Source organism: Fukomys damarensis, unplaced genomic scaffold (genome assembly GCF_012274545.1).
Source record: "Fukomys damarensis isolate Sample0158 unplaced genomic scaffold, DMR_v1.0_HiC HiC_scaffold_17, whole genome shotgun sequence".
Lineage (NCBI taxonomy): Eukaryota > Metazoa > Chordata > Mammalia > Rodentia > Bathyergidae > Fukomys > Fukomys damarensis.
In genome coordinates, this window is record NW_022900929.1 from 23772718 (window position 1) to 23798601 (window position 25884).

Below are 25884 nucleotides of genomic sequence, written 5' to 3' on the forward strand. Positions count from 1 at the left end.
GGAAAAAAAAAAAAAAAAAAAAAAAAAAAAAAAAGAGCTAAGTTACAGCTGGCTTGTATTCATGACTTCTTTGGGGTTCTACAAAATTCTAAAAGATTTTTCAGACTTTCCAAGAAAAATACTCTAGCAGTATAAATGAACCACTGAGGCCGTCTTTTTTTTTTTTTTTAAATAATGAATAAGTCAAAAGTCATTTTTTTCCCCTAAAGTTTATTTTCTTTGTAATTTAAAATATGGGTATGTGGGTGTCTTTCTTTCAATACAATACTAAGAGATATTCTTTACCTTTCTTGTCTGGCTAAAGTAGTGTTTTTTCCATCTCGTTTTAAAAACCTTTATTTGACTAATTCCTTAAATATTAGAACTTAATAACTCCATGATCTATTTTCTGGGTTCATTAAGTCTCTTTTGCACTGCTACTGTTTAATCTATTGTGATGTTCTTTTTTTCTTTTTGGTGGTTCCTGGAATCGAACCCACAACCTCACACGTTATGCAAGCACTCTACCATTGAGTTACACCCTTAGCCCGTTATGACTTGCATCTATATATCCCCCCAAAACCTTATGTGCTCATATGTAGGGCTTTTCAGAGGTGGCGGGATTTAGAGCATGTGATACTGGGATTAAGGGTATGTAGTATTAAATTAGCCTACTGACTAGAATTAGCATAGCTCTGGGTGGCACCACCCAAAAGGCTGATAGCCTAGATGGGATAGAAGGGAAAGGTAGGTTGACTTTTTGCTATTTCTGGTTGCTGCCTTCTACCTGTTATGCCATGAACTGTTTCTCCTCTGTGATGTCTCTCTGCTATGCTGACCTGCCTTGGAGGCAGCCAATTATGGACTGAAGCCTCTACAAACTGTAAGCCAAATAAACTTCTCCTTTTTTAACTTGTAAGTGTCAGGTATTTTGTCTCAGCAATGAGAAAAGTAACTAAGACAGATTTTGGCACCGAAAGGACAGGGTTGCTGCTGTGACCATACCTCACCATGTGGTTCAGGAGCCTTTAGAACTAGCTTGTGGCAGACTTAGGCAAGGTTTGGAGATGCCGGCTAAAAAGTAGAGCTGGAATGCCTGAGGCTGTACTTGATGAGAGATTCTGGTCAAACCACAGAAAATCAGAATACTGTTAGAAATGCTTCTGGTAAAGACCAAGTTCAGGTTTCAGTTAGGAACAAGAACTACATTGACCACTGGACTCTAGATCGCAAGTGTTATGCTCTAGCTAAAAATCTGTCTGAAATTTTGTCATGAAATTTTGCTCATGCCCAGACACTTTGCATGAGACTCAGATTAAAGACAGTGTAATTAATCTGGCAGAAGAAATTTCAAAGCAGTCTAATGATGAGGGTATGGGACTGTTAGCATTGGGGGCTTTTAGCCAGATCTATGTGGAGAATCAGAAGCAAGGGCTCTGCAGAATGATTTTTAAAGTTTTTAGTTTGGCCAAAAAGAAAGCTCTAATAAAATTAGTGCTTACAAAGATGGAGCAGAGGAGAACTTGTTGCTGAAAAGGAACAGGACAATGGAAAAGATAGCCTGAGGACACCACAAGAACCAGCAGGACTCCAGCTTGTGCAGCCTCAAAATTGCCAAGGTGAAAGACTCTGCTTTGAGAAAAGAGACCCACAGGACCATGTTCCAGAATGGTGGTGGTCTGGAAAATTTGTTCCTTGGGGTTGGGTTCATAGTGCTCAGCAATCCGGGCTCTCAACCACAACAGCCATGAAAGAAGGAAGCCTGGCTACTGCTCCAGCTGGCAGCGGACATTGGCATCATCCACATGGCGCTAGTTTTATGTGCATGCAGAAAGCAAGAGGTATGCAGTCAGGAAGGCTTCCACCCAGATTTCAGGCCTGGCAAGCCAGGCAGTGCGCTCCTGAGAGGGCACTGTGTGAAGATGTGAGTGTGAAGGCAAAAGTGCAGTGGGAGCTCCACAAGTATGGAGAAGCCAGACATGGATCACCGGAGGAAAACTGCAAGGAGTAAGCAAAGTTAGCTCAAGACAGACGCCAGGGGATCTACAACCACCAGCAGTTAAAATAGGGGCAGAGCCACCAAAGCCTTTGAAGTTCACATCTTGCCACAGATTGTACCAGATGCTGGACATGGACCAATGGGATTTAATGTTTACCTTGTTGGGCTCTGCACTTGCTTTGGTTCCATTCCTTTCTATCCCATTTGTACCTTTTGGAATGGAAATGTTTATCTTGTGCCATTGTATGTTGGAAATGTATAATTTTCTTTTCATTTCTATGGGGCTTCCAGCTGAGTTTGTTCTGAATTTCAGAGGATACTTTTCAATAACACTGAACTGTTTAGGGCTTTGGAAACTCTTAGAGATGGAAAAAATGCTGTTTGCATAAAGGGATGTGCATGAGTCTTTGGAGGGCCAGGGGCTGAACATAATGGCTTATATCTAAATGTTCCCCCAAAGCCTCCTACACTCACAGGTGGGGCAGTATAAATGAAGGTACTAATTTTAAGTAATTAAAATTAAGGGTGTGTGGTACTTATTTTGTCCACTGGTTTAGTATAGCTCTGGGTGTGGCTGAATGGATTTACTGAAGGCAGAAGCCCCACCCTGGGTGTGGGTGGCAACACCCAAAAGGCTTGTATTCCAGACAGGATAAAAGATGGAAGGCAGGTTCCCTGCCACTGCTTGCTGCTCACTGCCTTCTATTTGCCATGCCACCGACTGTTTCTCCTGTGCAATGCCCCTCTGCCACGTCACCCTGCCTTGGAACCAGCAGCTTACAGATTAAAACCTCTTACACACTGTGAGCTGAAATAAACCTTTCCCCCTTTTGGATGTTGGATATTTTGTTTCAGCAACAAGAAAAATAACCAAGACAGCACCCCATTTTCTTCATATTGCTTATTTCTGCACCTTTAACAACGTTTAAAGGAAAATAAACATATTACAGCTTTAATTTTATTAAATAAAATTTAAGCATTAACATTTAAAGTATATCAAGCAAGGGCTGTGGATTTAGCTCAGTGGAACCATGTATGCTTCACAAGTGCAAGGTCCTGAATTTGATCCCCAGTACCAAAAATAAAAAATAAGTATATCATGCATACAATCCTCATATTTGGAGGAAGTCCATCTCATCAGGTTATTTAGTCAGTAACTGAATGTAAATTTAAACATTTAGATGAATAAAATAGGGCAATTTTAAAATCCAATTACTGGTAATAACTGTTAGAGTCCAGTTGCTTGTTTCACATTTCCAAGAAAAAAGCCAGAAGTCATCATCTGTAGTAGCTGAGTAGTAACTTATTATAAATGAACTCCTACCTTTTCTTTATAAAGGTCACCATAAAATGTTTATAACAACAACAACAAAAAAATTCTAACTTTCACCTTTCCTCCTGAATGAAGTATGTAGTAGGCTAAGTGTTCTAGCAACTTCCACGCTACCATGAACTTCATGAGACAGTGCAGATGGGAGCATTCAAGTAGTAGAATGGTACAACTGCCAAAGACATTTTTTTGTTTAAAATACTTTGCCATCACTAGAGCTTGAAGAGATACAGCATTACTCATTACACTCTAGAGGCCCCTAATATCTCATCTGTTCTCTTCTCTAAGGGTGTGACACTGCCAATCATGTGGCATTAAAAGTAGTCTTCAGGCTGGGCGCATGCCTGTGATCCCAGCACTCAGGAGGCTGAGGCAGGAGAATCACCACGAGTTTGAGACCAGCCTGGGCTACATAGTGAGTTCCAGGTCAGTCTCAACTACGTAGTGAGACCCTGTCTCAAAAAAACAAAAAAACAAAAAAGTCGTCTTCAGTTCCTGAATCGGAGTTCTGCCTTTTTGTTTGGTGGGTTTTTTTGTTGTTTTTTTTTCCTGAGACAGGGTCTCACTATGTAGTGAGACTGACCTGGAACTCACTATGTAGCCCAGGCTGGTCTCAAACTCACGGTGATCCTCCTGCCTCAGCCTCCCGAGTGCTGGGATTACAGGTATGCGCCACCATGCCCGGCTTATTTTTGTTTTGATTTTTTTTGGTTTTCTGAATTGGAGTTCATTGATGCAACTGTGCAAAGGTTTTGATTTTGTGCAGCCACTGCCACTTAGGCTAACCAGTAAGGCTTAGGGAAAGGTCCAAAGGCCTGCAGATGAAAAACAGGAGTCTTCCACAATCCGTAATAAGCAATTAAAAAGGCAAACAAGAACACAAAATAAAACAGAGCTCTGTAGGAAGCAGAAAACTTCCTTCCCATCCCCCAGGGGCAGTGGCAAGGGGCCTGCAGACTGGAGCCGCTGCACAGCCCTTTGCCCCCAGGAGCCCATGTGGCAAGGCCCTGACAGGGCTCAGCCTGAGGACGCTAGGACACTGTGTCCAACAGCTGAGGTGAGGGCTTGAGAGGCAACACCACAGTTCCCCTAAGTCTTGCACAGCTTCTCTCAGGCATGACTGTTCTCTTTATGACATGTTTTATGTTATTTTTATTCACTCATCACTTTCAATATGGTTGTCAACTCAATCTTTTCGTTGTTGTTGTGGGGTTGGTTTTTTGTTTTTTGTTTTGTTTTGTTTTTTGTACCAGGGATTGAACTCAGGTCCTTGCGCTTGCCAGGCAAGTGGTGCAACCACTGAGCTAAATCTCCGGCCCCCTCAACTCAATCTTTTATCTACATTTTCTTTTTTTTTGTACTGGGGATCAAACTCAGGACCTTGCCATTGGGAGGCAGGCACCGCAACCACTAAGCTAAATCCCTGGAAATCTACATTTTTTTTAATGACTTTAGATTCCCGAAGCTCAGAGTTTTACCTACTGCCCTTAGTGCTTTGTTTCTCATCCTTGCTGCTTTTGATTTTTTCCCTTTAAACTTTTAATTGGCATATAACTATACACATGTAGAGGGTACAGTGATATATTGGCAAGTCCATTAACTTATCCCCATATCGGAACCTTTCTCTTAGCTCTTTTGAAATCCACAATTAAGTGTGGGCTACAGAACTTACAGGGTGGCCCTCCTGTCCAGCTGTACCCCAGTGTCCACACCCTTCTCTCCTACCTGCCTGGCCTACACTCTACCCTTTCCTAGCCTCTGCAAGCCACTCTTCCACACTCTGCTTCTGTGAGGCTGACCTTTTTAGTTTTTGCATATAAGAATGCACTGCTTCTAGTTTTATTTATTATTATTATTTTTCCCCCCTGGTACTGGGGATCAAACTTAGGAACTTGCACTTGCAAGGCAGTCGCGGCACCAATGAGCTAAATCCCTGGCCTGCTTCTAATTTTAAAATTGGATCCTCTGTTACTTTTTTAAAAATTTTCTCCAATGCCCATTTTGTTCATTAAGTTTTCTTCTAACAGTGATTAAATACAGCAAACTAATCCTTATAAATGTATGGTTTAGAATAGTGAGGTCATTGTAAGGTAATTTTTTATTTTGGGAAAAAGGTGACTGAAGATAAAATCACATCTTAAACTATGAGTTCTTGCTCTTCATTCAAATATGAAAAAACATATTATGAGCATTAATACCAGGAAAAATTGTAAATTTAATATAATCAATACCAGATTATAAAAGAATGACTGGCCAGGAAAAAAATAACGCAAGTGGCAAAGACCTCAAGTTTTGCTTGACTGCCTTCTTAGTAAGGAAAAACAGTTTATCCATATGACTAATATAAAAACTTAGTTTAAAAAGCTGAATTAAGAAATTGAGTTTATTATAAGGCTTTCGTGCAATAGCTAACGATTAAAAGACTGTACTTGAGAAAATGGAAGGTCATGCTTTTATAGAGAAGGCAGACTGCACTTAGAATACACGAAAATGAGGGTTTTTGGGTTTTTTTTTGTTTTTTGTTTTGGTATGTTTATCAAGGGCAGGATCTAAACAGCTGGGGCAGCAAAAAAATTCCTCCAAATATTAGTTACTTTGCTTTAAGTGCAGTCTAATACTGTTTTGTTTATTTGTCTTGATTATGATGTTGCTCATGCTGATCTTGAGCTTAGAGGCTTAATTAATGCTCCTGCCTCAGCCTCCCAAGGGCAAGGACTACAGGCATGCACCACAACCTCTTGCTTAGGAGTGTATATGGAAAATGTTTTTATATAAACAAATGCACAGGAAAAAAAACCTCTTCACCAAGCCAAGGACCTCACAAAGTTGGATAATATGGTTTTCTAGTTATGATGGGAAAAGTTAATATCCAGCTGGGGCTATGTAATGTTTTAAAACTACCTTTTGCACTCAAGGCTTCATCTAAATGACAAAGCAAATCTATCCATACTTTATTGCATGGGTGACCACATATTCCCTGAATCCATGTCACTCTTAGACCTGTGTGAATGAAGCTTGGTTCTTATAGCGAGATTTTTAAATTTGAGTTTTTCTATAAAGATAAGAAGTTAAAAAAAAAACAACCTTAATTTTGTAAATTCTATTTACTCTCTTTCACAACTCCCTATTTTCTTTTTTTTAAAAATTGAGTTTATTGATACATTTTAGGTATACAGTACAGTTACATTCATTATTGGAATCTTGTACCTCTACATGACAGGTCTTGGTTCTCATTTTCTCCCCTTGTTACTCCCTATATTCTTAATAAAACTTAAAACTGGTATGGTGTCTGTCCTTTAAGAGAAAAGCAGCTGATGAGAACTTAGGTTCAAGATAAATGGATTTTTTGCCTCATTTGCAACAGAAATATTTCATTATGCAGGACATAAAGTATAATAAGGCAATGCATACATTAAGTAGCTAACAATAATACTGGTTATATTAAAAAGTGAAAAAAGGCAAGCCATGGGAAAATATTAACATTTGTTGAATTTAAAGAAGGAAAGCATTACAGTGCAGTACCACAGTGAGCGTAAATTATGTGTGTGCTGAAATCTTAGCCAGAGGGATCTCCTTTTGTGAGATATATTATAGTTTAAAAAGTTTTTTTAAAAAATGTAGTTCTGAAAATATTTAATTCTCTAGACTTGGCCCATAGGGAGAAAAGGTTATTGCTTGGCACTGGTATACACCAGGATGGAGGAAACAGGAATGATGTAGGAACAGACACAGCCAAGTGAATTCATATCTCTGATTTCCAAGATCTAGGAAGAAAACTACTGTGGGACACAATGGGAAGAATTATCAGTTTACAGCAACGTCTACAGGGCAGTTTTAAATAGGTAATAATCAATGTTTATACTGAATAGGCCCTCAGAGTAGAATTCAGAAGGTTTAACTGGTCAGAACATTAAGTTCCTTTTTTTTTCTCTTTTGTGGTGCAGGGGATTGAAGCCAAGACCTTCTGTGTGCTAGGCAAGTTGAAATAGTTTTGGTGAACAGAATTTAGACAGCATCTTATTCTGTAATTCACCACTTCACAGGAATTACTGCAAGTTGTACTCAATCAATTCTCCCAAGACATATGTATAATTAATGATTTAAAGATAGTTAAGTAATTCAGATGTAAAAAGTGTTTATTATATATTTATTTGAAGGACAATCACTTGAAGACAGAGGCCAGAAGGGCTTCCTGAAGGACATTCAGTTAAAAAAAAATATCTGTTCAGTACCAGATATGTGACAAGCATTGTGCTAGAGCTAAAAACACTTGAGACGTGTGGGATTCAGGTGTTAACCATGAAACGGGAACTGGGTTGCACAGTGGCTCTTCAAATAGGAGAAGCCTGAGGCCATACCCAGGTCTCTTATAACAATTAGTGAGGCACTGACAACAGGCACAGTGGTATCTACACCATGCAGATAAAGAGGCTTAAAAGGTTTTTTTGTTTTTAATGTAGTCGTTAGTTAAGTCTTTAGTACTGATTAAAAAGTCAATGAAATTCTTCCAAACCAAATTCAGACCATTATTTTTCTGAACAAAAGAAAAGCAAATCCAAGTTGCATAGGTTTCTAAACTACATTATTACACAGCATATATGCTATATGCACTATAGTATAAATACTAAGGTAATATAGAAGCCCTATAAACTTTTCATGATGGCTCAAGAATAAACTACACAACTATGATTAAAAATGAAAGTTGTGTTTTGTTTTGTTTCCAGTGCAGGAGACTGAACTCAGGACCCTGTGATTACAAGACAGATGTGGTGCCACTGAGCTAAATCCCTGGCCCAAAAGTTGTATTTTTCTAGAAACATAACCCTGGATCTTATAAAGTAACAATAATATAAATGTTCTTTTTATTGGCTTTTAACTTTTAAATTCAATATATAAGAGAAAACACTGAATTTTTAATCATACAGAATATATAAAGTCAATGTATTCAATTATAACGTTAAAATGTAAAGGCACAACTATCAGAATATGAAAGGCAGAGGAGGAAAAGAAAAGATGAAGGGAAGGGTAAGAGCACTAAAATCAAATTACAAGGTCAGGAGATAGTGATAAAACTTGCTGGAACAAGAAATATATATTTAAATATGGTGTTTAGGGTTAAAAGAATAAATAATAAAGAAAATAAAAACATTTTTTTAAAAAGTTGTGGGCTGGGGATTTGGCTCAGTAGTTCTGCTGCCTGCCTTGAAAGCACAAGGTCCTGAGTTTGATCCCCGATACCAACCCCCATCCTAAAACAAAGGTTGTAAGCCAGGCACAGGCCTGGCATCCCAGCACCTAAGGTTGAGGGAAGAGGAACTCAAGGCCAGCCTAGACTACATAGTGAGACCCCCATCTCAAAAGAACAAAAACCAAAAACAAAACAAAAATTGTGTATCACATGAACTCTGAATCCTCCCACATTAAGAAGGCCCATTACTACTTCTCACACACACTCAAATCAATGCTAGATTGCTTGCTTTAACTAAATGTCACTACTTGCTCAGATACCTAAAGGAAAAGAAGGCTGCTCCCTTACAGTGTCACTATTTTCCTAAAGATCAAGAAAGCTGTTTCGCCTTTAAAACTGAATTTGATGTTTAAAAATATCTTGACAGAAGTCCACTGCCCATTAGCCTAGTGACATCTCATCACAGCTAGAAAAGAACTAAGCAGTTAATCATCTTGCTGATTTCCTCATTCCTTTTCTTTTTTCTGTAAGACTTCTTTACTTCACCAGAGAGTTTAGAGCTAACTCTTCAGGTTAGTGGCTGCACTATATTAAAACAGAATTGATTCCTACTTACAAAAGGAATTCTTTTGCAGGCAGCCCTAGGAATTACTGTAACTAAGTCATGGGTTAGAAAGGCACAGGTGTGTGAGTCAGGGTTCTATTTCTGACATTGGCCAATTCACCTTGTAACCTTGGACAAGTCCCTTAGTCTCTGGCTCTAAATTTCCTCATCTATAAAATAAAGGGATTGAAACCAGATAGTTGCTAAGGTCCTTTTCAATATCTAAATTCTAGCTTTCTCTAACAAGACAAAGTGAGAAAAATTTTAAATCCTAATTTAAAAACCAAGACAAGTAACAACAAAAACCTATTGCTACTGCTGCTAAGAGTTGTTACACAGAGTTAAAGGTCTAGCCTGGCAGTTTATACTAGTTATGAGGCAACAAGTTAGGAGGCCCTATTACTCAAGTAGATAATTCAAGTGGTTTCAAAGCCAGAATTTCCACAGAAGATGACCTAAACACCACTCAGCTGCAGTGGAAAAGTACTAGCTTGAGAGTCAGGTTTTCACTTGGTTCAGAGGCTTTTTCTCAGGTAAATAACATCTCAGAGTCTCGACTTTCTCAGGTGTAAACTGACAGGATCTTATTACATTATTTCTATGACCTTTCCTAAAACCAAAACTCTAAGTGGTTATTCTCAACCTACCCTTTTGTAATGCATTGTTTCCAAAAACATCTTGGTCTGTTTATAGATTTCTTGGCCTGTCTTGTGGAAGGTCTTGAGAAATTCTATGAACTCCTTAGACACTCTATCCGTTTCAATGCTGGTTTGCCGGTTAATGGAAGGACTGGGAGCTTTTGCTTCCTGAATTTCTGCTGGGAAAATTAAACATAGTAAGTTTCATAACAGAGAAGATCTATGCATGGAATCACTAAGCATCTAATTTAAGATTACTTAAACTATGTTCTATTAAAGTTAAACTGCAATTTAAATCACTTTCAGTTTAAATGGTCAGCTTTCCTCAAAGTAAACAAAATCTATTTTATGAGTAGGAAGTATAAGCAGATAAAACTTCATGATCTAAGATACTCAAATAAAACTTGCTCTATTAGTATTTTCTTAGCCAAAATACATCATGCTTTCATCTATATGTATATATTTAATCATTAACGCTGAAATACCACACTAGTTTGAATAATTTTCTCAGATTGCCTGAGTTTATAAAGCTAGTCAAAAAGTAAAATAATAATCAGTAGAAGCACCAAAATATGAGAGGAAATGTACAATGTTTGTCAACTGCTCCCAATCCCATCCTATTTGCCAAAAGGGAAAAGGCCAATTTGTCTGTGTGGAGACACAATTATTTACCCACCATTTATTTTGCAAGTTACTGCTCAAAGTGAAACAATGTACTCAGAGCAGCATAAGGAACTGGAGGGAACATATACCCAGGGGATGAGGGAAGCCAACAGCATTCTTCAATCATCTGAGCATACAATCTTTTCCTCTCTTCAAATAAATACTACACTAAAAGGAAAATGGGGACTTTACAGAACAAGGTAAGTGGGCTGGGGATTTAGCTCAGTGGCACAGCACCTGTTTGGCAAATGTGAGGTCCTGACTTTGATCCCTGGTACCAAAACCAAACAAACAAACAAACAAACAGAACAAGGTAACTGGGTAGTCACAGTGCCTTTGGAAGGTATGGACTATCACTTGGTCTCCTGATTTTGAACTATGCTCTCTAATTCAATACTTGTAAGGAATTAAAGGATTTCATATTCACAATTTCCCTTTATAAGATAAAAAAGAAAGATAATCAGAAAGAAAAAGTAGCTTTGAAAGATATTAACATCAACTCACTACTTTCTTAGCATACTCATATATTCTGAACTTATAACTTAAACTCTTGATTTTATTCCAGAGATAGATTTTAATGATGAGATTGCAATGAAATTTTAAGATACTAAAAACAATATTCCTATTAGAGTGGTATATTTAAGTGAGATGAATACCTATTAATTATCTAAAATAATATACAACTATACCATGGCAAACTTGAGTCTACCTTTCACTTATACATTATATGGCTAGCTATTAAATTCATGTGAGGTATACTTGCTTATGTTCAAATTAAAGCAAATGCATCTCTTCCCCCTTATATTATGAATATTAAGCAGTTAGCACAACAAATTATATTTTATAGGTCTTTCTCAGGATGTAGTATTTGTCCATTTCTTTTTGGTACTGGGGATGGAACCCGGGACCCTGCGCTTGCCAGACAGGCATGGCACCACTGAGCTAAATTCCAGGTCCCTTTTTTTCTCATTTTCTTTAGACAGGGTCTTGCTATGTTATTTAGGCTGGGGCCTTGAACTCACTGTGTAGTCTACACTGGCCTTGAACTTGCAATTCTCCTGCTTGAGCCTCCCATAGATTAGAACACACCCAGTTGGCTATCTTTCTTAAAATTTTGGTAAGGCAAGGGATTTAGCTCAATGGTTCCACCGCCTGCCTCATAAGCAGAAGGTCCCGAGTTCAATCCTCAGTGCAAAAAAAAAAGAAAGAAAGAAAAAGTTTTGGCTGCATTTTGGCTATCTTTTAAATTATCAAATGCTTTTTAAATGTAATCCAAAAACTAGAAACACTTTGTATGTATGGGAAAAAACATATGTCAAAAGTCCAACAACAAACTGAAAAAAATAATTTCAAACAGCATCAAAGACAAAGAACTACTCTCCCTAAGGGCTCCTATAAGACAGAAAATATATCCAACAGTGCAATAGAAAATGGGTAAAGAATATCAAGTGTACAGAGAAAGGAAATATAGATGGATCTTAACATAGAAAAGATGCACAATTTCACTGATAACAACGATGCAAACTAAAACTACTATACCATACCATTTTAAACAATTTTGTTTTTTGTAGTGGTGGAGATGGGACCCAGGGTCTCATGCATACTAGATGTATTTTACCACTGAGCTACATGCCAGCAATAAGCTATTTTAAAAATTAATGCACAAAAATCTGAGTGTAATCTTGAGAATACAGGAAATAGACATTCTCATACTATGCAATGCAACATAAAATGATACAACTTCAAAGGAAGGCAATTTATCAATAATCAAAATTAAAAGTAAATATATACCTCGGCAGAATAGTTTCTATTTCTCAGAGGTATTCTACTCATACAATTTCACAAGTACAGAATAAAATATGGTCATGGCTACTCATTTTAGCACTACCTGTAACAACAAAAACTGGGAACAAATGATTATATAGGAACCAAACAAATTATTATTTAATCCATGAAACGGAATATTCAGCAGCTTCACAATTTAAAAAGTATGTGTTGGGGCCAGGGATGCAGCTCAGGGATGGAAAGCTTGCCTAGCAAGGCCCTGAGTTCAACCCCCAGCATGACCAAAAAAAAAAAAACAAAAAAACCCCAAAAGTACGGTTTTTGTGAGCTGATACGGAAAGAGCTCTTTAATATAATGCTTTTTTCTTTTAAAGCATGGTATATGTGGGTGCTATCCTTTATGTAAAATAAGAGAACTGGGATAAGAATATATGTGATGGTCAATGAGAAAAAATGCACAGAAAGATACAGAAGAAATTAATATCTGAATGTGGGGAAACACATTACTTAGGAACTAGATGGATAAAGGACAAAGAATCCTGAGTTTAATCCCTAGCACAGCAAACAAAACAAACCACAAAATTTATTTTGAAGTTGATTACAACTTTTGACTATACATCCTTTATTTTCTAGCTATTCAGATGTATGACCTATTTTTTTAAAGCATAAAAATGAATCAGGTAATCTAACTTAGGACAAGAATAGAAGCATTTTTCCTGCAACATTTTTTATCAGAATGGAAAGCCAAAGACTATGTTGACATTTGTGTGCTCAGAGAAGTCTTAAAGCTTCATTTAATCTTACAATTCCATCTATGACAGATCAGGTTTACCCAATTACCTCAACAATCAGAAAGTAAGACAAAATGGAAGAAATAATGGTTTCTGGATTTTACGTAAAAGGCAGACAGCAGATTAGCCCCTATGAAAAGGGAAGCAAAGATGTCAAGTCTTGTGAGCACCTCAATTCACTGCCTATATCACCTGCTGTAGCAGAGAAAGGCAACTCAAATGGAGCCCAGCCAACATGCTGAGTTAGAGAGAATGCATTTGGAGTTCAGGGAGGGCAAGGTGGCCAGAACTTACGTAGCAAAATACTAGAGAGAATGGAGCAGCAAAGAAAAAGCTCCAGACATCTACAGGGTAGTCCTTGAAGCCTTTAGCTGAAAGCTGCACATGCATGTGAAAAAACTAAGATTAGGGAAATAATTACCCAAGAAGACAGGGTAAGGCCATACAAGCACAACAACCCCAAGTCCTTACACAAGGTTGGAAACAGTTCATTTTTTCATTAGTGAGAGGTGGAGGACCTTCCAATATAAGACACTGAGCTGGGAATGGTGGTGTATACACATGACCCCAGTACTTCAGAGGCTGAGGCAGGAGGAGTGCAGGTTCAAGGGCAGCCTGAACTACAGAGAGTGAGCCTGTGTTACAAAAAAAAGAACACCGAGTAAGTTCTCAGAATATTGTAGCTGGGTCATGTTAGCCCTAAGACCAAAGGCAGTCTAGAACTCATTCTAACAAAGCTGAAAAGGTCTCAAAGTGGAACTTGGGATATAGCTTAATGGTAGAGTAGAGTGCTTACCTAGCATGCACAGACCATGGGTTCCCTTCCCAGCATCATAAAAACAAACGAACAAACAAAATTATTCCAAGTAACATACTGTATTCTAGAACAAAGTCCAACAATATTTAAAGGAATAAAATCCAGCAGCCACAAACCACAGAATTCAGAATGTCTAATATCCAGTCAAAAATTACCAGGTATGCAAATAAGTAGAAAAATACAACCTTATAAATAGATTAATAAATTACAGACCCAGAAATATCATAGATGATACATTTTGTAGACAAGAATGTTAAAATAGCAACTATAAATGCACTCAATAAGGTAACACAGGAACATAACAGGAGTTACAAAAAGAAGCAAACTAAACATCTAGAGGTGAAAACTACATCTGAAATAAAAAATACACTGGACAGGATTAACAGTATATAAGACAACACAATAAAAAGGGAACTTGGAACGCATAGTGAAAGAAATTATCCAAAATAAAATATAGAGAAAAAAAGGAGTACAACAAGCTGGCATTGGTGGTCTGTGGATAATATAAACCATTCTCACTTTGTTATATATGAAGTCTTTGAAGGGGAGTGGGAGCAAGGAAATATTTTAGGAAATAATGAAATAATGGTGGAACATTTTCCAAAAATTGATGACAGGTATAAGTCTATAGCTACAAAAAGTTGAACAAACTCTAAGCACAAAAAAAAAAAATGAAGAAACTTTTACCCAGACATGTCTTTTTTTTTTCAGTACTCACACTGAACCCAGGGCCTTCACACTGAGCTACATCCCCAGCCCTTTTTTATTTTGAAATACGGTTTAACTAAATCACTAAATTTACTAAATCACTAAATTGCCCCAACTGGGCTTAATACTTGCACTCCTCCTACCTCAGCCTCCCAGAATGCTGGGATTATAGGGTGCACCACTGTGCCTGATTTAAGACATAGCATAATCTGCTGATAATGAGTAATATAAAGAAAGCCTTAGGGGATCTTCTGGAAGAAACGTCAAAGGATGCTTATAGGAAGTGTCAAGAGAGAAAAGTCACAGTACATACAGAGTAACAAAAACAAACAAACCATGTAAGTAGACTTTTAAATTGTTTTTTTATTTTTTATTTTTTATTTTTATTTATTTATTTATTTTTTGGTACTGGGGATTGAACTTGGGTCCTTGTGCTTGCAAGGCAGGCCACCGAACCGCTGAGCTAAATCCCCGGCCCTATTGTTTTTTTAATCAGGAATCACACAAATCTGAGGACAACCAAGTAATGTTTATAAAGTGCTGACAAGAAAAAAACCCTGCCAAATTGAAATTCTGTATTTAGCAAAAATTTTTTTTTTTCAGAAATGAAGGCAAAATACAAACTCTTTTAAAGTTGTGAGACCGCACCAGCAAATCAACACTGCAACCACATTAAAGGGTGTCCTTGAAGCAAGGAAAATTAAACATGTAAACTTGTCAGCAATGGAAATGACGTGGACAAATATGAAAGGTTTTCTTACTTAAAATTTTTATTTGACAGATAATTAACTACTTTAAGCTAAAATAATGGATTGTGGGACTTATATCACATACAGAACTAAAATACAGGACAACAACACAAAGCATGAGGGGAAAACACCTAGGAATACTGTTTTAAGGCTGTTATTTGTAAGTTGGCATGTAATTTGAAGGTAGATCAGTTAAAGATGTATTCTATAAACTCAGAATAACAAAAATAAAAAAAAAAAGGTACATTTAAAAGCCAACAGTGGAGATAAAGATGTGTTTATAAAAAGTAACCAAGAAGAAAGCATACTGGGTGTGGTGGTGCACACCCGCAGCCCCAACTCTGGAAGGGTGAGCGAGGAGGACTGCAAGTTCAAGGCCAGCCTGGGCAATTTAACAACTTAGTGGAACGCTGTCTCAAAATTTAAAAAAAATTTTTTTTCTTTCAAAGGGCTAGGGATACAAATTCTTGAATTCCCCATTCCCAAAAAGAAAAAAATAAAATAAAAAAAGCGTGGGGGGGATTTCAATACTCTCTTAGTAAATGATAAAACAGAAGATTTAAAAAATCAGTAAGAGCAACAATGCTATCAACCAGCCTGACTGAAGTTTACAGAATACCCCCCGCAAAAAATACAAAAAAAAAAATGTACATTCCATATAATGAAATAATGGTAATAATTTACAGACAGGGAATGCATACTGTGTACTAAGTACTTTTATAATATTATCTTGTCCCTCCCAGTAATACTTTTATGAAGCTCAGAAACTTGAACGATATCATAGCTATTTAAGGGTCAAAGGCTAGGATTTGAACCCAGGCCTACATGCATCATTCCAAAATCTGCGCTCACCTATGCAACAACTGTCTTCATCTGAAAAGAAGACGGCCAGCTCTTCAGAGGACACCAATCCCTTGCTGGCTTGCCAAAGGCAGAAAACCCTGATCACTGCCTTTATTACAGTGAACCCTGGTCTTATGTATTTGATTAGTTCTGAGGGCTGGTTGTAACTCAAATTGGTTGTAAATCAGTACAGCTGAGATTTGGATGTTAACCTGGGTACGCACTATAGATAAAAAGAGGAAGATGAATCTTCCATTAACCTAATTAACTCCAGTTGTTCATATGAAAGGAGGGTCCACTGTATTTTACTTGTGCACATTCCACTCCCACAAATACTATTTTTTTTCTAGTACTGGTGATCAAACTCAGGACCTTGCACTTGAAAGGCAGGCATGGTGCCACTGAGCCAAATCCCTGGCCCTAACACTTTTTTTAACCACTTAAAAGTTTACCCTGAGTGTCACTTGGGCAGCATGTTTGTTTATGTACTATCCTGAGTGTTGCTTGGGCAGGTGTCATTTCAATCAGTTGATTCTTATACTGAATAAATTTAGTAAAATTGTTGTTTTTTCATATTTCCTGTTATATTACCTTATAAAAATTAAAGAACAAAATGCAATTTTTGGTCACCTTGAACTTAAATATTTGGAATGGTACAGTGACTAAAAAATTCTTGCCAAGCATGGTTGTGCATGCCTGTAATCTCAGCACTCAGGAGGCTGAGGCAGGAGGATTGCTAGGAGTTTGACACTAGCCTGGGCTACATAGTTCAAGGAGTGAGTTCAAGGCCAGCCTGCACTACAAAGCAAGACCCTGTCTCAAAAACCCAAAATATAAATAAATAGCCATGTTAAAAAAAATTTCCTAAAATATCCAAGAAGTTTATCATATTAGGTAGCTGTAAGTTAGTATAAATTACTATAATTGATAGTTGGTTGTTTCTCCCTAACCTTCCTCAAAATCAACCCTTAGTAAGAGAGTAGAGGCAGAAAGTGAGAGAGATACAGTTTGGGTATCTGGTGCTCAGGAATGGGGTATTTCAACAGAAAGTAGGTGTTAGCATGTAAGATGAAGGAAGTGAAGGAGGAAGATGGAAAAGAGCCACCTTGCCTACATTACAGTTACAGCTTTGGCCGGGACCCAGCAACAAATGCTTGATCTTCAACTTAAAATCATCATATGTTTTTAACACAGAAACAAAGTATGTACTTCAGGTACATCCAGTCAACCATGATACCAAGCCTTCCATTCCCCAATCTAAACAATTCAAAAAATCTTCTAGCAGAACATTTATCTTGAATTATAATGAAATAATATGCACCGTTGTCCCTCAAGGATTTCCCACATGTCAAATCTTATGCTTTGCTAATCATTCTCATTAATCCTTAACAATTTTGTTAGCTAGATGGTTTTTATATGTGAATAAACTGAGATTAGAGAGATTAAATCACAGAGTGCTCAAAGTCACAGGCTAATAAGAGAAGGGATTGGAATGCAGGACTGCCTGTTCCCCAAGCCTAAATTCTTCATAACAATACCATAACATCCTTTTATTAACGTAACATGTTTATTCCTTGTTAAAACAACCAACGAGCTAGGCAAGGTCATTTGCGCCTATAAGTCTTGGATTCTCAGGAGGCAGAGAGAGGACTGCTTGAACCCAGAAGTTTAAGACTAGCTTAGGTGACACAGCCAGACTCCATCTCAATCAATCCATCAATCAGTCAATCAATCAAAATCAACCAATGAGTATCAAAAGAGTACCTACTAAGAAAGGCTGCCTGAAAAGCAGATTATATATTAAATTGATATTGTAAGTAAATCTGTGAAAGCAAAACCTTCACCAGTAAGTATGAGGAATTAAGAGTCAAGATAATACCATTTCTAGCTTAATAAAAACATTTTACATCTTAATTTTTAAAATGTACCAAAACCTCTACATGTTTCTCTGGTTATCTTAACATAGAAGAGATTAGTAAAATTATTACAGTTCTACTGTTATATGACACAGGTGAGGAGAAAGTTTGTGGTTTAAGAAATATATACTTCATCTTTGCTCCAGGTTTTGGGCACAGAAGCCCTAAAAACCTTCGGGATTTCCTGAGTGATGGGAGCATCTTTTGTTGTTCATAAAGAGCCCCTTATCGCCCTGGGGTCCTAATAGCTTCCAGAGGTGGGGCTGGTCACCAGAAGGTGGGCATGTTCAGACCCACACCCCAAACTCTGGGGAGACAAGAGGGGCTGGAGATTTTAAATCACCAATGGCCAATGAATTCATCATCATGCTTATGTAATGAAACATCCATAAAAGGCCTACACAACAAACTTCAGACAGCTTCCTGGCTGGTATATTCACTGGGGCTCTAGAAGGCATGCTTGAGAGAGCACACATTCCCCTCATTTGTTGCTAGGTTGTGTCCTTCATAACACACCGGTAAACACGTCAGTAAAGTGTTGTCCTGAGTTCTGTGATTCACTACAGTAAATGATCAAATTTGAGAAAAGAAGTTGCCTTGTAACTGGTGGGGGAGAAGTACAGATGCCACAGATCCAGGTGACAATGGGTACCTTCTTTAAGACTGAGATCTTTAACCTGTGAGGTCTCTGCTAACTCTGGGTAGTGTCAGAATAGGACTGAATCACTGAATACCCAAGTTGGTGTCAGGGAATAAAAGATACCACATATTTGATGTTGGGGGGGACCATAAAACTTCCCTTAGTACTAGGCAATGAAGATCAGAAAGCTATCATGTCTAAATGTAGCTGGCCATCCATAGGCATAGGTTCTGCATCCTCAGACTAAGATGAACTGGACATATGCTGACTTCTGTCTCTTGTCCCGATTTCTTCAACAACACAGTACAGGCCAACAGCTATTCATATGGTGTCTACCCGGCATTATGTACTGTAAGTCATCTACAGATAATTTAAATATGTAGAAGAGTTGCGCAGGTCATATGCAAATACTTAGCTACTTGATACCAGGCACCCGAGCATCTGCACACTTTGGTACATGAGGGGTGCTAGAACAATACCCTGCATCCCAGCGAAGGGCTATGCATTCCACTTGACACATTATAAAAGGTGATTTACAAGATAAACCTCATAAGCAAAGATAAACAATGTTCAAAGTAAAAAGAAAATACAGCCAGAGTCAACTGGAGAAATAATTGTAAAAACAGGCACAAGTACAAAAGGGGTTCCAAATTTAGCCTGGGAAATCCTAAATTGCCTTAGTTTCATCCAAGTGCCAAAGGCCCTCATGATTAAAGTAGTGGTTCATTCGTGATTCTCTGCATGATATAATGAACACCAAGCTTCTATTTAATTAACATCTGAAATTCAGGTCTTGGAATGGCACTGAATGCTAAAAGACTATATTTTTGATTTTTAAAATTTTATTTTGAAGAAACTTCAGATTTACAGAAAAACCGCAAGACTGTCACAAAGAGTTTAATACCCTTAACATAAATTCACAAAATTTATCATGATAAATCTCTTATGTATACTGTTTTTTTCAAAACTTTTCACACTAGATTCACATATACCATGAACTTTATCCCTTGACACAATTATTCCCTAACAACAAGGATTATTCTTTTACATAAGTATACAGTAGAGTTATCAAATTCAGGAAATATTACAATGATAATACTTTTACTTTATTAAAATCCATGCTCCAATTCTATCAATTGTCTAAAAATCAAGGTTTTTGGCTTTTTTCCCTTTCTGACACAGGATCTAATTCAGGGACACATATTGCATTTGGGGTTCATATATCTTTATTTCATCTTTAACCTGAAATGTTCCCCAGCCCTCCTTTCATTTTTCATGACATAATTTTTTTAAGGCTACAGGCCAATTCTTTTATTGACTATCCTCCAACGTGGGTTTGTCTGCTGTTACCTCATGCTGCAGATTTTAGCTTAACTATTTCAGAAGTGATGTTGTGATCTTCTTGAAGTATTGTATCAGGGGCCAGGGATTTAGCTCAGTTGGCAACGTATCTGCCTCACAATCATAAGGTCCCAAGTTTGATCCCCGGTACCAAAAAAAAGAGAAGTATTATATTTGGAGACACATGATGTCCAATCTGCACTCATTTGCTATATTATCATTTCTTCATTTGCAACTAACAAATGAAGAGGGAGTTAATGTGAGACCATGTTCATAACTTGTTCCTCAGGAAACTCCCTAACCTCATTTTAGATTAGCATCCACTGATGACACTCCCCTGAACAGATCTCACTGTGATGATGATTGTTGTCTTTTGTTTGTTTGTTTTATTAGCTTCTTGAGATAGGGTCTTGCTAGGTGACTCAGGCTGGCATTAATCTCATAATCCTCCTGCCTCAGCTCCCAAGTGCTGGGATTATAGGTGTGTGGCACCATGCCCGGTGAATGTCTTATTTATTTATTTGTTTGTTTATTTAATATGATTAGCTGAACACTCATAGATTATTAATTTACTCAAGTTATATTTATTTATTTATTTATTTAGGTACGGGGATCAAACTCAGGACCTTGTGCTTGTGAGGCAGGTACAGTGTCACTTCAATCAGTTATATTCTATGACTCACTCAAATTGTACTAGATTTGACAGTAGGAACCCTTTCAAGCTCACTTTTGGATCCTCTGACATCTCCCTAAAATCTTGAGGGAGCTGTTGCTTCCCACTCCAGCACCAGAATCACTCATTTCTCTAAGAACCTCTAGTTCATCTTAGCGAAGAATAGTATTTAGAACCTAAGGTAGGGAGATGGGTATATTTGAATTCTGAAAAAAGAAAAGCTATTTCTCATAGGAGCGAAGTTTGTAAAAGAGGTACACAAGGTGGGCACGGTGGTGCACACCTGTGATCCAGCATTCAGGGAGGGTGGGCAGGGGATCACAAATTCAGGCCCAGCCTGGGCAAGTGCTCAAGACCCTGTCTCATAATAAGTAGTAAGAAAAGGCTGGAGATGTAGCTCAATGCTAAGGCCCTGGGGTAGGGGGGTTATACCAGATTCTACCCTGGGTGATAACAATGGAATATATTACTGGTCCAGCCCATTATGATTTACTCTATAAACAATACAGATAATTCCGCCCCAACTCTGGAGACTATAAAACACTACAATGTAACTGAGTCTTTACAGTCACGCTGTTCCATTTACCTGCTCTGAAGGAGCATATAGCTCTGACAGGATCTCAAAATATTTGTCAAACCCCTTAGAAGGTTATTAATGTTTTGTTTGCAACCAAGCTGGTCCAGGTTAAGAGCTTTCTTTTGAGTTACTAATACAAGTAAAATATCAAGAGCAAGAACATCGCATATAAAGAAGTAGTAAAATAAAGAATACAGAAGGGCCAGGGATTTAGCTCAGTGGCATCGCTCCTACCTCGCAAGAACAAGGTCATGAGCTCGATCCCTGATAACTCCCCCAAAAATCCAAAAAGCAGAATACAAAAAAGTCTATTTCTAGTCATGACCTAATGAGTTAAAACTACACTTAGCAGGGCTGGGGCTGTGACCCAGCGGTAGAGCACTTGCCTAGTAATTTAGCAACGCCCTGTCTAAAAATAAAATTAAGAAGGCCTGCAGATGTAACACGAGTAGAGCACTTGCCAACATGTACAAGGTCCTGGGTTTAATCCTTAGTAACACACACGCATACACATACACACCCCCTCCCTGGACAACAGAATCAAAGCACTCCCACAGATAAGTACTTTCCATGCTTCAAGGGAGCACCTCCATTTTTAGACAAAAAGATATTTTCAGAAGAAAAAAAAGGTAAAAAGTATACCAAATACAAGTTTTTACAATGAAAATTAAAGACTCTGCAGTGGATTATGAAGCTTCTTTCCATAACATCATCCACACTGTACAAAGGCTTTTAGGATATGACTATTTTTAAACCATTAAGGGATTCAGGAAAAATACAATACTAAATTATGTACTTAAGCAACAGAAACCTTGTTTAATACATATATATTTAGTACTTTATATATATGAGCTAGTTTTCTACAGTGTATCTGAGGTAAAAAGGTAAAATGAGAAAACTTGAACTGGGACTTAGAATACTAAGTTCTGATCCATCAAGTCATTATATGACCTTGGGTCAATTAGTGAAACTTCAATGGATTTACACAGTGTTAGTTGTGTAATGAAGCAGTTAAAGCAAATGGCTTGTAATTCTTTTACTATTTCATCTGCTATATAAATATATACCATAATCACTAGATAGAATAAATTTATAAGGCTAATGAGATGTTTCCACAGCAGGAAACAGAATTTAAGCTAAACAGGTATGGATGGCTTTGATCAATGGCCTTGAGCTTCTCACCAGCAGAGATTATTCCGAGAGAAAGACCTCTGCATTTTAAAATGCTACTACTTCTTAGAAAGTCACTATGTGTGTCAGGTGCCACGCTGGGCTCTTATACACACTGGCTCATTTAGCCCATGTCACATGACTTGGGCAGGTATTTACCTGTCCCTCAGTGCAGACAGGGCTCAGAGAGACTAGACGGCCCAAGGTCAAGCAGCCTGCAAACAGCTCGACTGTCAAACCCGGAGGAACTCCAAAGCCTATTCCTTTACCCACTCCATTTCACCAACTCCTAATAAATAAATAAATCCTGAGCCAAAACCCTCTTATTCAATCTCTCACAGGTACTGACTATTTCCCTTTTTATTCAGTAGAGAGAAACCAGTAAAACTGGTAGCCAACCAGAATGTAACTCCAAATTAATCATGTGAACAAAAAATTATTTAAAGTTGTCTATTTCTGGGCCAGGGATTTAGCTCAGTGGTGCCGCTGCCTGCCTCACAAGCACAAGATCTCAAGTTCGATCCCCATTAAAAAAAAAAAAAAAAAGTTGTCAGTTTCTCTTTTTATTGTCTATGAGACAGGCTTTCGCTACATTGCCCAGCCTAGCCTTGAACTCCCGGGCCCAAGTGACACTGCTGCCTCAGCCACCCGAACAGCTAGTGCTACAGGCATATGCCACTGAGACCAGCTAAACATATGCATTTCTTAGAAATGTGTCTGTTATAAGCAACCTTTCCTTTTAAAAAATAGTAGCAATGATCACTGTGTCTAGAAGAGTCTCAAGGGCAACATTTTTATTCATTCTGCCTTTAGTAGACCAAGTTACACTGAGGTGACATTTGGGCCACAAGAAAGTGGGGCTCTGAGAAGGGAGCTTCTCTCATGACATCAGCGTGGATTTCCAGACTCTGTCATCATCTTCAATGTACTGTGAAACTCCTACATAGCAACTCAAGGTTCAGAGACAGGGCTCTAACACAGAGATTCTCCTCTTGCTTCACATCAGGCCACTGCGATGGCAAAGACTGTGCCGTTACTGACTATCCTCTGTGGCTGTATAGCATATTAGGAAGCAGGACGAACAAGGTCATCTAAATACATACAGTTCCATGCACTAAAAAAAATGCCTAGTGAGTTACTTCCATCCCCCTGGGACCATAGTGACTCTCTATCTGTCCCCCCGCCCCATTTCCTTAAGACACAGCTGTCTTGGGCTGGGGATTTAGCTCAGTGATTCTGCCGCCTGCCTCACAAGCACAAGGTCCTGAGTTCAATCCCCGGTACAAAAAAAAAAGAAAAAGACACAGCTGTCTCTCAAAAAGAAAACCTCTCAGAGAATTTTCAAGGCTAGAAGCAACCATTTCTCTAAGCTGAGGAAAGTAAGAGTATTTTACAAAGGGGATACATAAGGATACAAAAATAAAACCAGCAAAGATATAATCATCTGGACAGGAATGGATTTTTATAAAGTAGATATTTCAAATGTTTCTATTCCCCTATAGAATAAATGAGCTCCTCTAAAACACAATGTCCTCCAATCAAAAATAGCATTACTCATTCTGGCTGGCCCCCAAACTTAATTCTGGTTCTAAATCTGGGCTGGTGTTCCCTAAAATCTTACAGAAATAGAAAGCTGTGCCCGTTGTGTACACTGTGGATCTACTCTGTATCTCATTCAGTCACATAAGAAAGAGAGCATTAGAAAATTACCCTTCTTAGATCCGACCCTGGATGAAGCACTGAAGAATTTCTTCACTGTAGTAACTTTGCGGGTCTTCTCGTTGGTTTTCTTTTCTTCAAACTTAGAAAATGTGAGAGATTGGGCTCCCTGGCTGCTCTGACTGCTGGCAAAGGCCTCTTCCTCCTCCCGCTGAAGCCTAAAATTCAAAAGAGGATTATAAATGATCTGGATTTTATCCAAGTTTTTCTTGTATCAACTAAGGAGGATCTAAGAATTTTTGTTTTGTTTTGTTTTTTGTTTTTGAGACAGGGTATCACTATGTAGTTGAGACTGACCTGGAACTCACTATGTAGCTCAGGCTGGTATTGAACTCACAGAGATCCTCCTGCCTCAGCCTCCCGAGTGCTGGGATAAAAGGCATGTGACACCACGCCTGGTTAGGATCTAAGAATTTTATAACTAGAGGCTAAACATGCCAAATGAGTTTGAGGTCTCTGATAGAAGACAGCAGCACATAACTGCTCTACATGCTCCTACAGGCTTCAAATGGGAACTTCTCCTTGGGTTATGTGCCTGTGTCGGGGTTATGTGAAAGCCTCGTCCAGCAGTAGTGAACCTATGGCATGCGTGCGGCAGCCAACACACTGTTATCACTGAAAGCTCTAAAAGGTTCACCAACACTGTCCTTTTCTTTGTTAAGTTCAAGATGAAACGGAGACAGAGATAAGCAAATAATTACCGTTTTAATGGGATGGTTCATATAGAGAGAGCAGAAACCAAGTTCTGTGAAAACACAGGGCAGAACTTAACCTGCTATGGGAGTGGGAGGTTTTTACAATGGTGATATCTAGGCTTAGAGGAGAAACAGGATTCTACTGAGTGAAAGGATATCCACTCCCAGGAGACGAAACCCCAAGTGTGAATGTGTGCTGCCTGTCTCACAGCAAGCTCAGTGTGGGCAGAGGACTACAACACGATGGGCTGTGCCACTGGGAGCATGGGAAGGTGTCAGAGGGGAAGGAGACCAGGCAGTGAAGCCCACTAGTATTCTGGAGTTCATTATTTGGCAAGAAACCAAGGGAGATTATAGACCAAGAAAGTTTCATTATCAGATCTGTGCTTCGGAAAATAATACAAGTGACTGTCTGAACAACTGAAGGGAAAGAGACTAGTGACAGAAATAACAGGAGTATATGCTAAAGTTTAAGTGACAAAATAAGGGCCTAGAAAACAGTTAGAAAGGATGAAATTCCTAAGACTTTTCTGAGCTAGAGTAAACAGAACTTGCTCAGGGAATTACAGGTTTAAGGAAGGGGGCTGAAGGAGACATAATGAATAACTCCAGGGTTTTTAGCTAACTGGATATGCAGTGAGGTACACAGAAGGTTAGGAGGAAAATGCTGGGGATGGAAAAGGAGTGAACAGAAACTGTCTGGGTAAGTCTCAAGCACTATCTAGAAAACGGCTTCCAAAGAGTGATGACCCAGGCAGACAGCGCAGCTGCCCAAGAAAGTGTGAGCAAAGCAGCCCCTCTGGTCACACTCCCAATGACCACAGAGACTCGGAGGGTGAGGCCCAGTTGTCACTGTCCTCACAGGCTGTTCAGAGGATTCTGATACCTGCTCAAATGTGAGAAATACTGTGGGATACCCATACCATGATGAACATAATCATTATTTACTGCAAACATGAACTAATGAAAATCCAATCTTCAATAAGGTAATTTAGGCCAGGTGTGGCGGCGCACTCCTATAATCCCAGCACTGGGGGGGGGGGGCTGAGAGGGGGGTCG

At 38.5% G+C, this 25884-nt stretch overlaps 1 protein-coding gene across 4 annotated transcripts in view; it reads right to left on the reverse strand.

Moving 5' to 3' along the window:
• LOC104862775 (BTB/POZ domain-containing protein KCTD7) overlaps positions 1 to 25884 on the reverse strand; it is a 95309-nt gene that overhangs the window by 14539 nt on the left and 54886 nt on the right. For 3 of the 4 annotated variants that reach the window (XM_010625005.2, XM_010625010.3, XM_010625008.3), the window contains 2 exons: positions 24122 to 24288; positions 9748 to 9917 (listed from right to left, as the gene is read on the reverse strand). In XM_010625005.2, the coding sequence (XP_010623307.1) occupies positions 9748 to 9917; positions 24122 to 24288 (337 nt within the window). The remainder of the gene's footprint in view (positions 1 to 9747; positions 9918 to 24121; positions 24289 to 25884) is intronic. The other variant, XM_010625006.3, reaches the window with a different exon arrangement.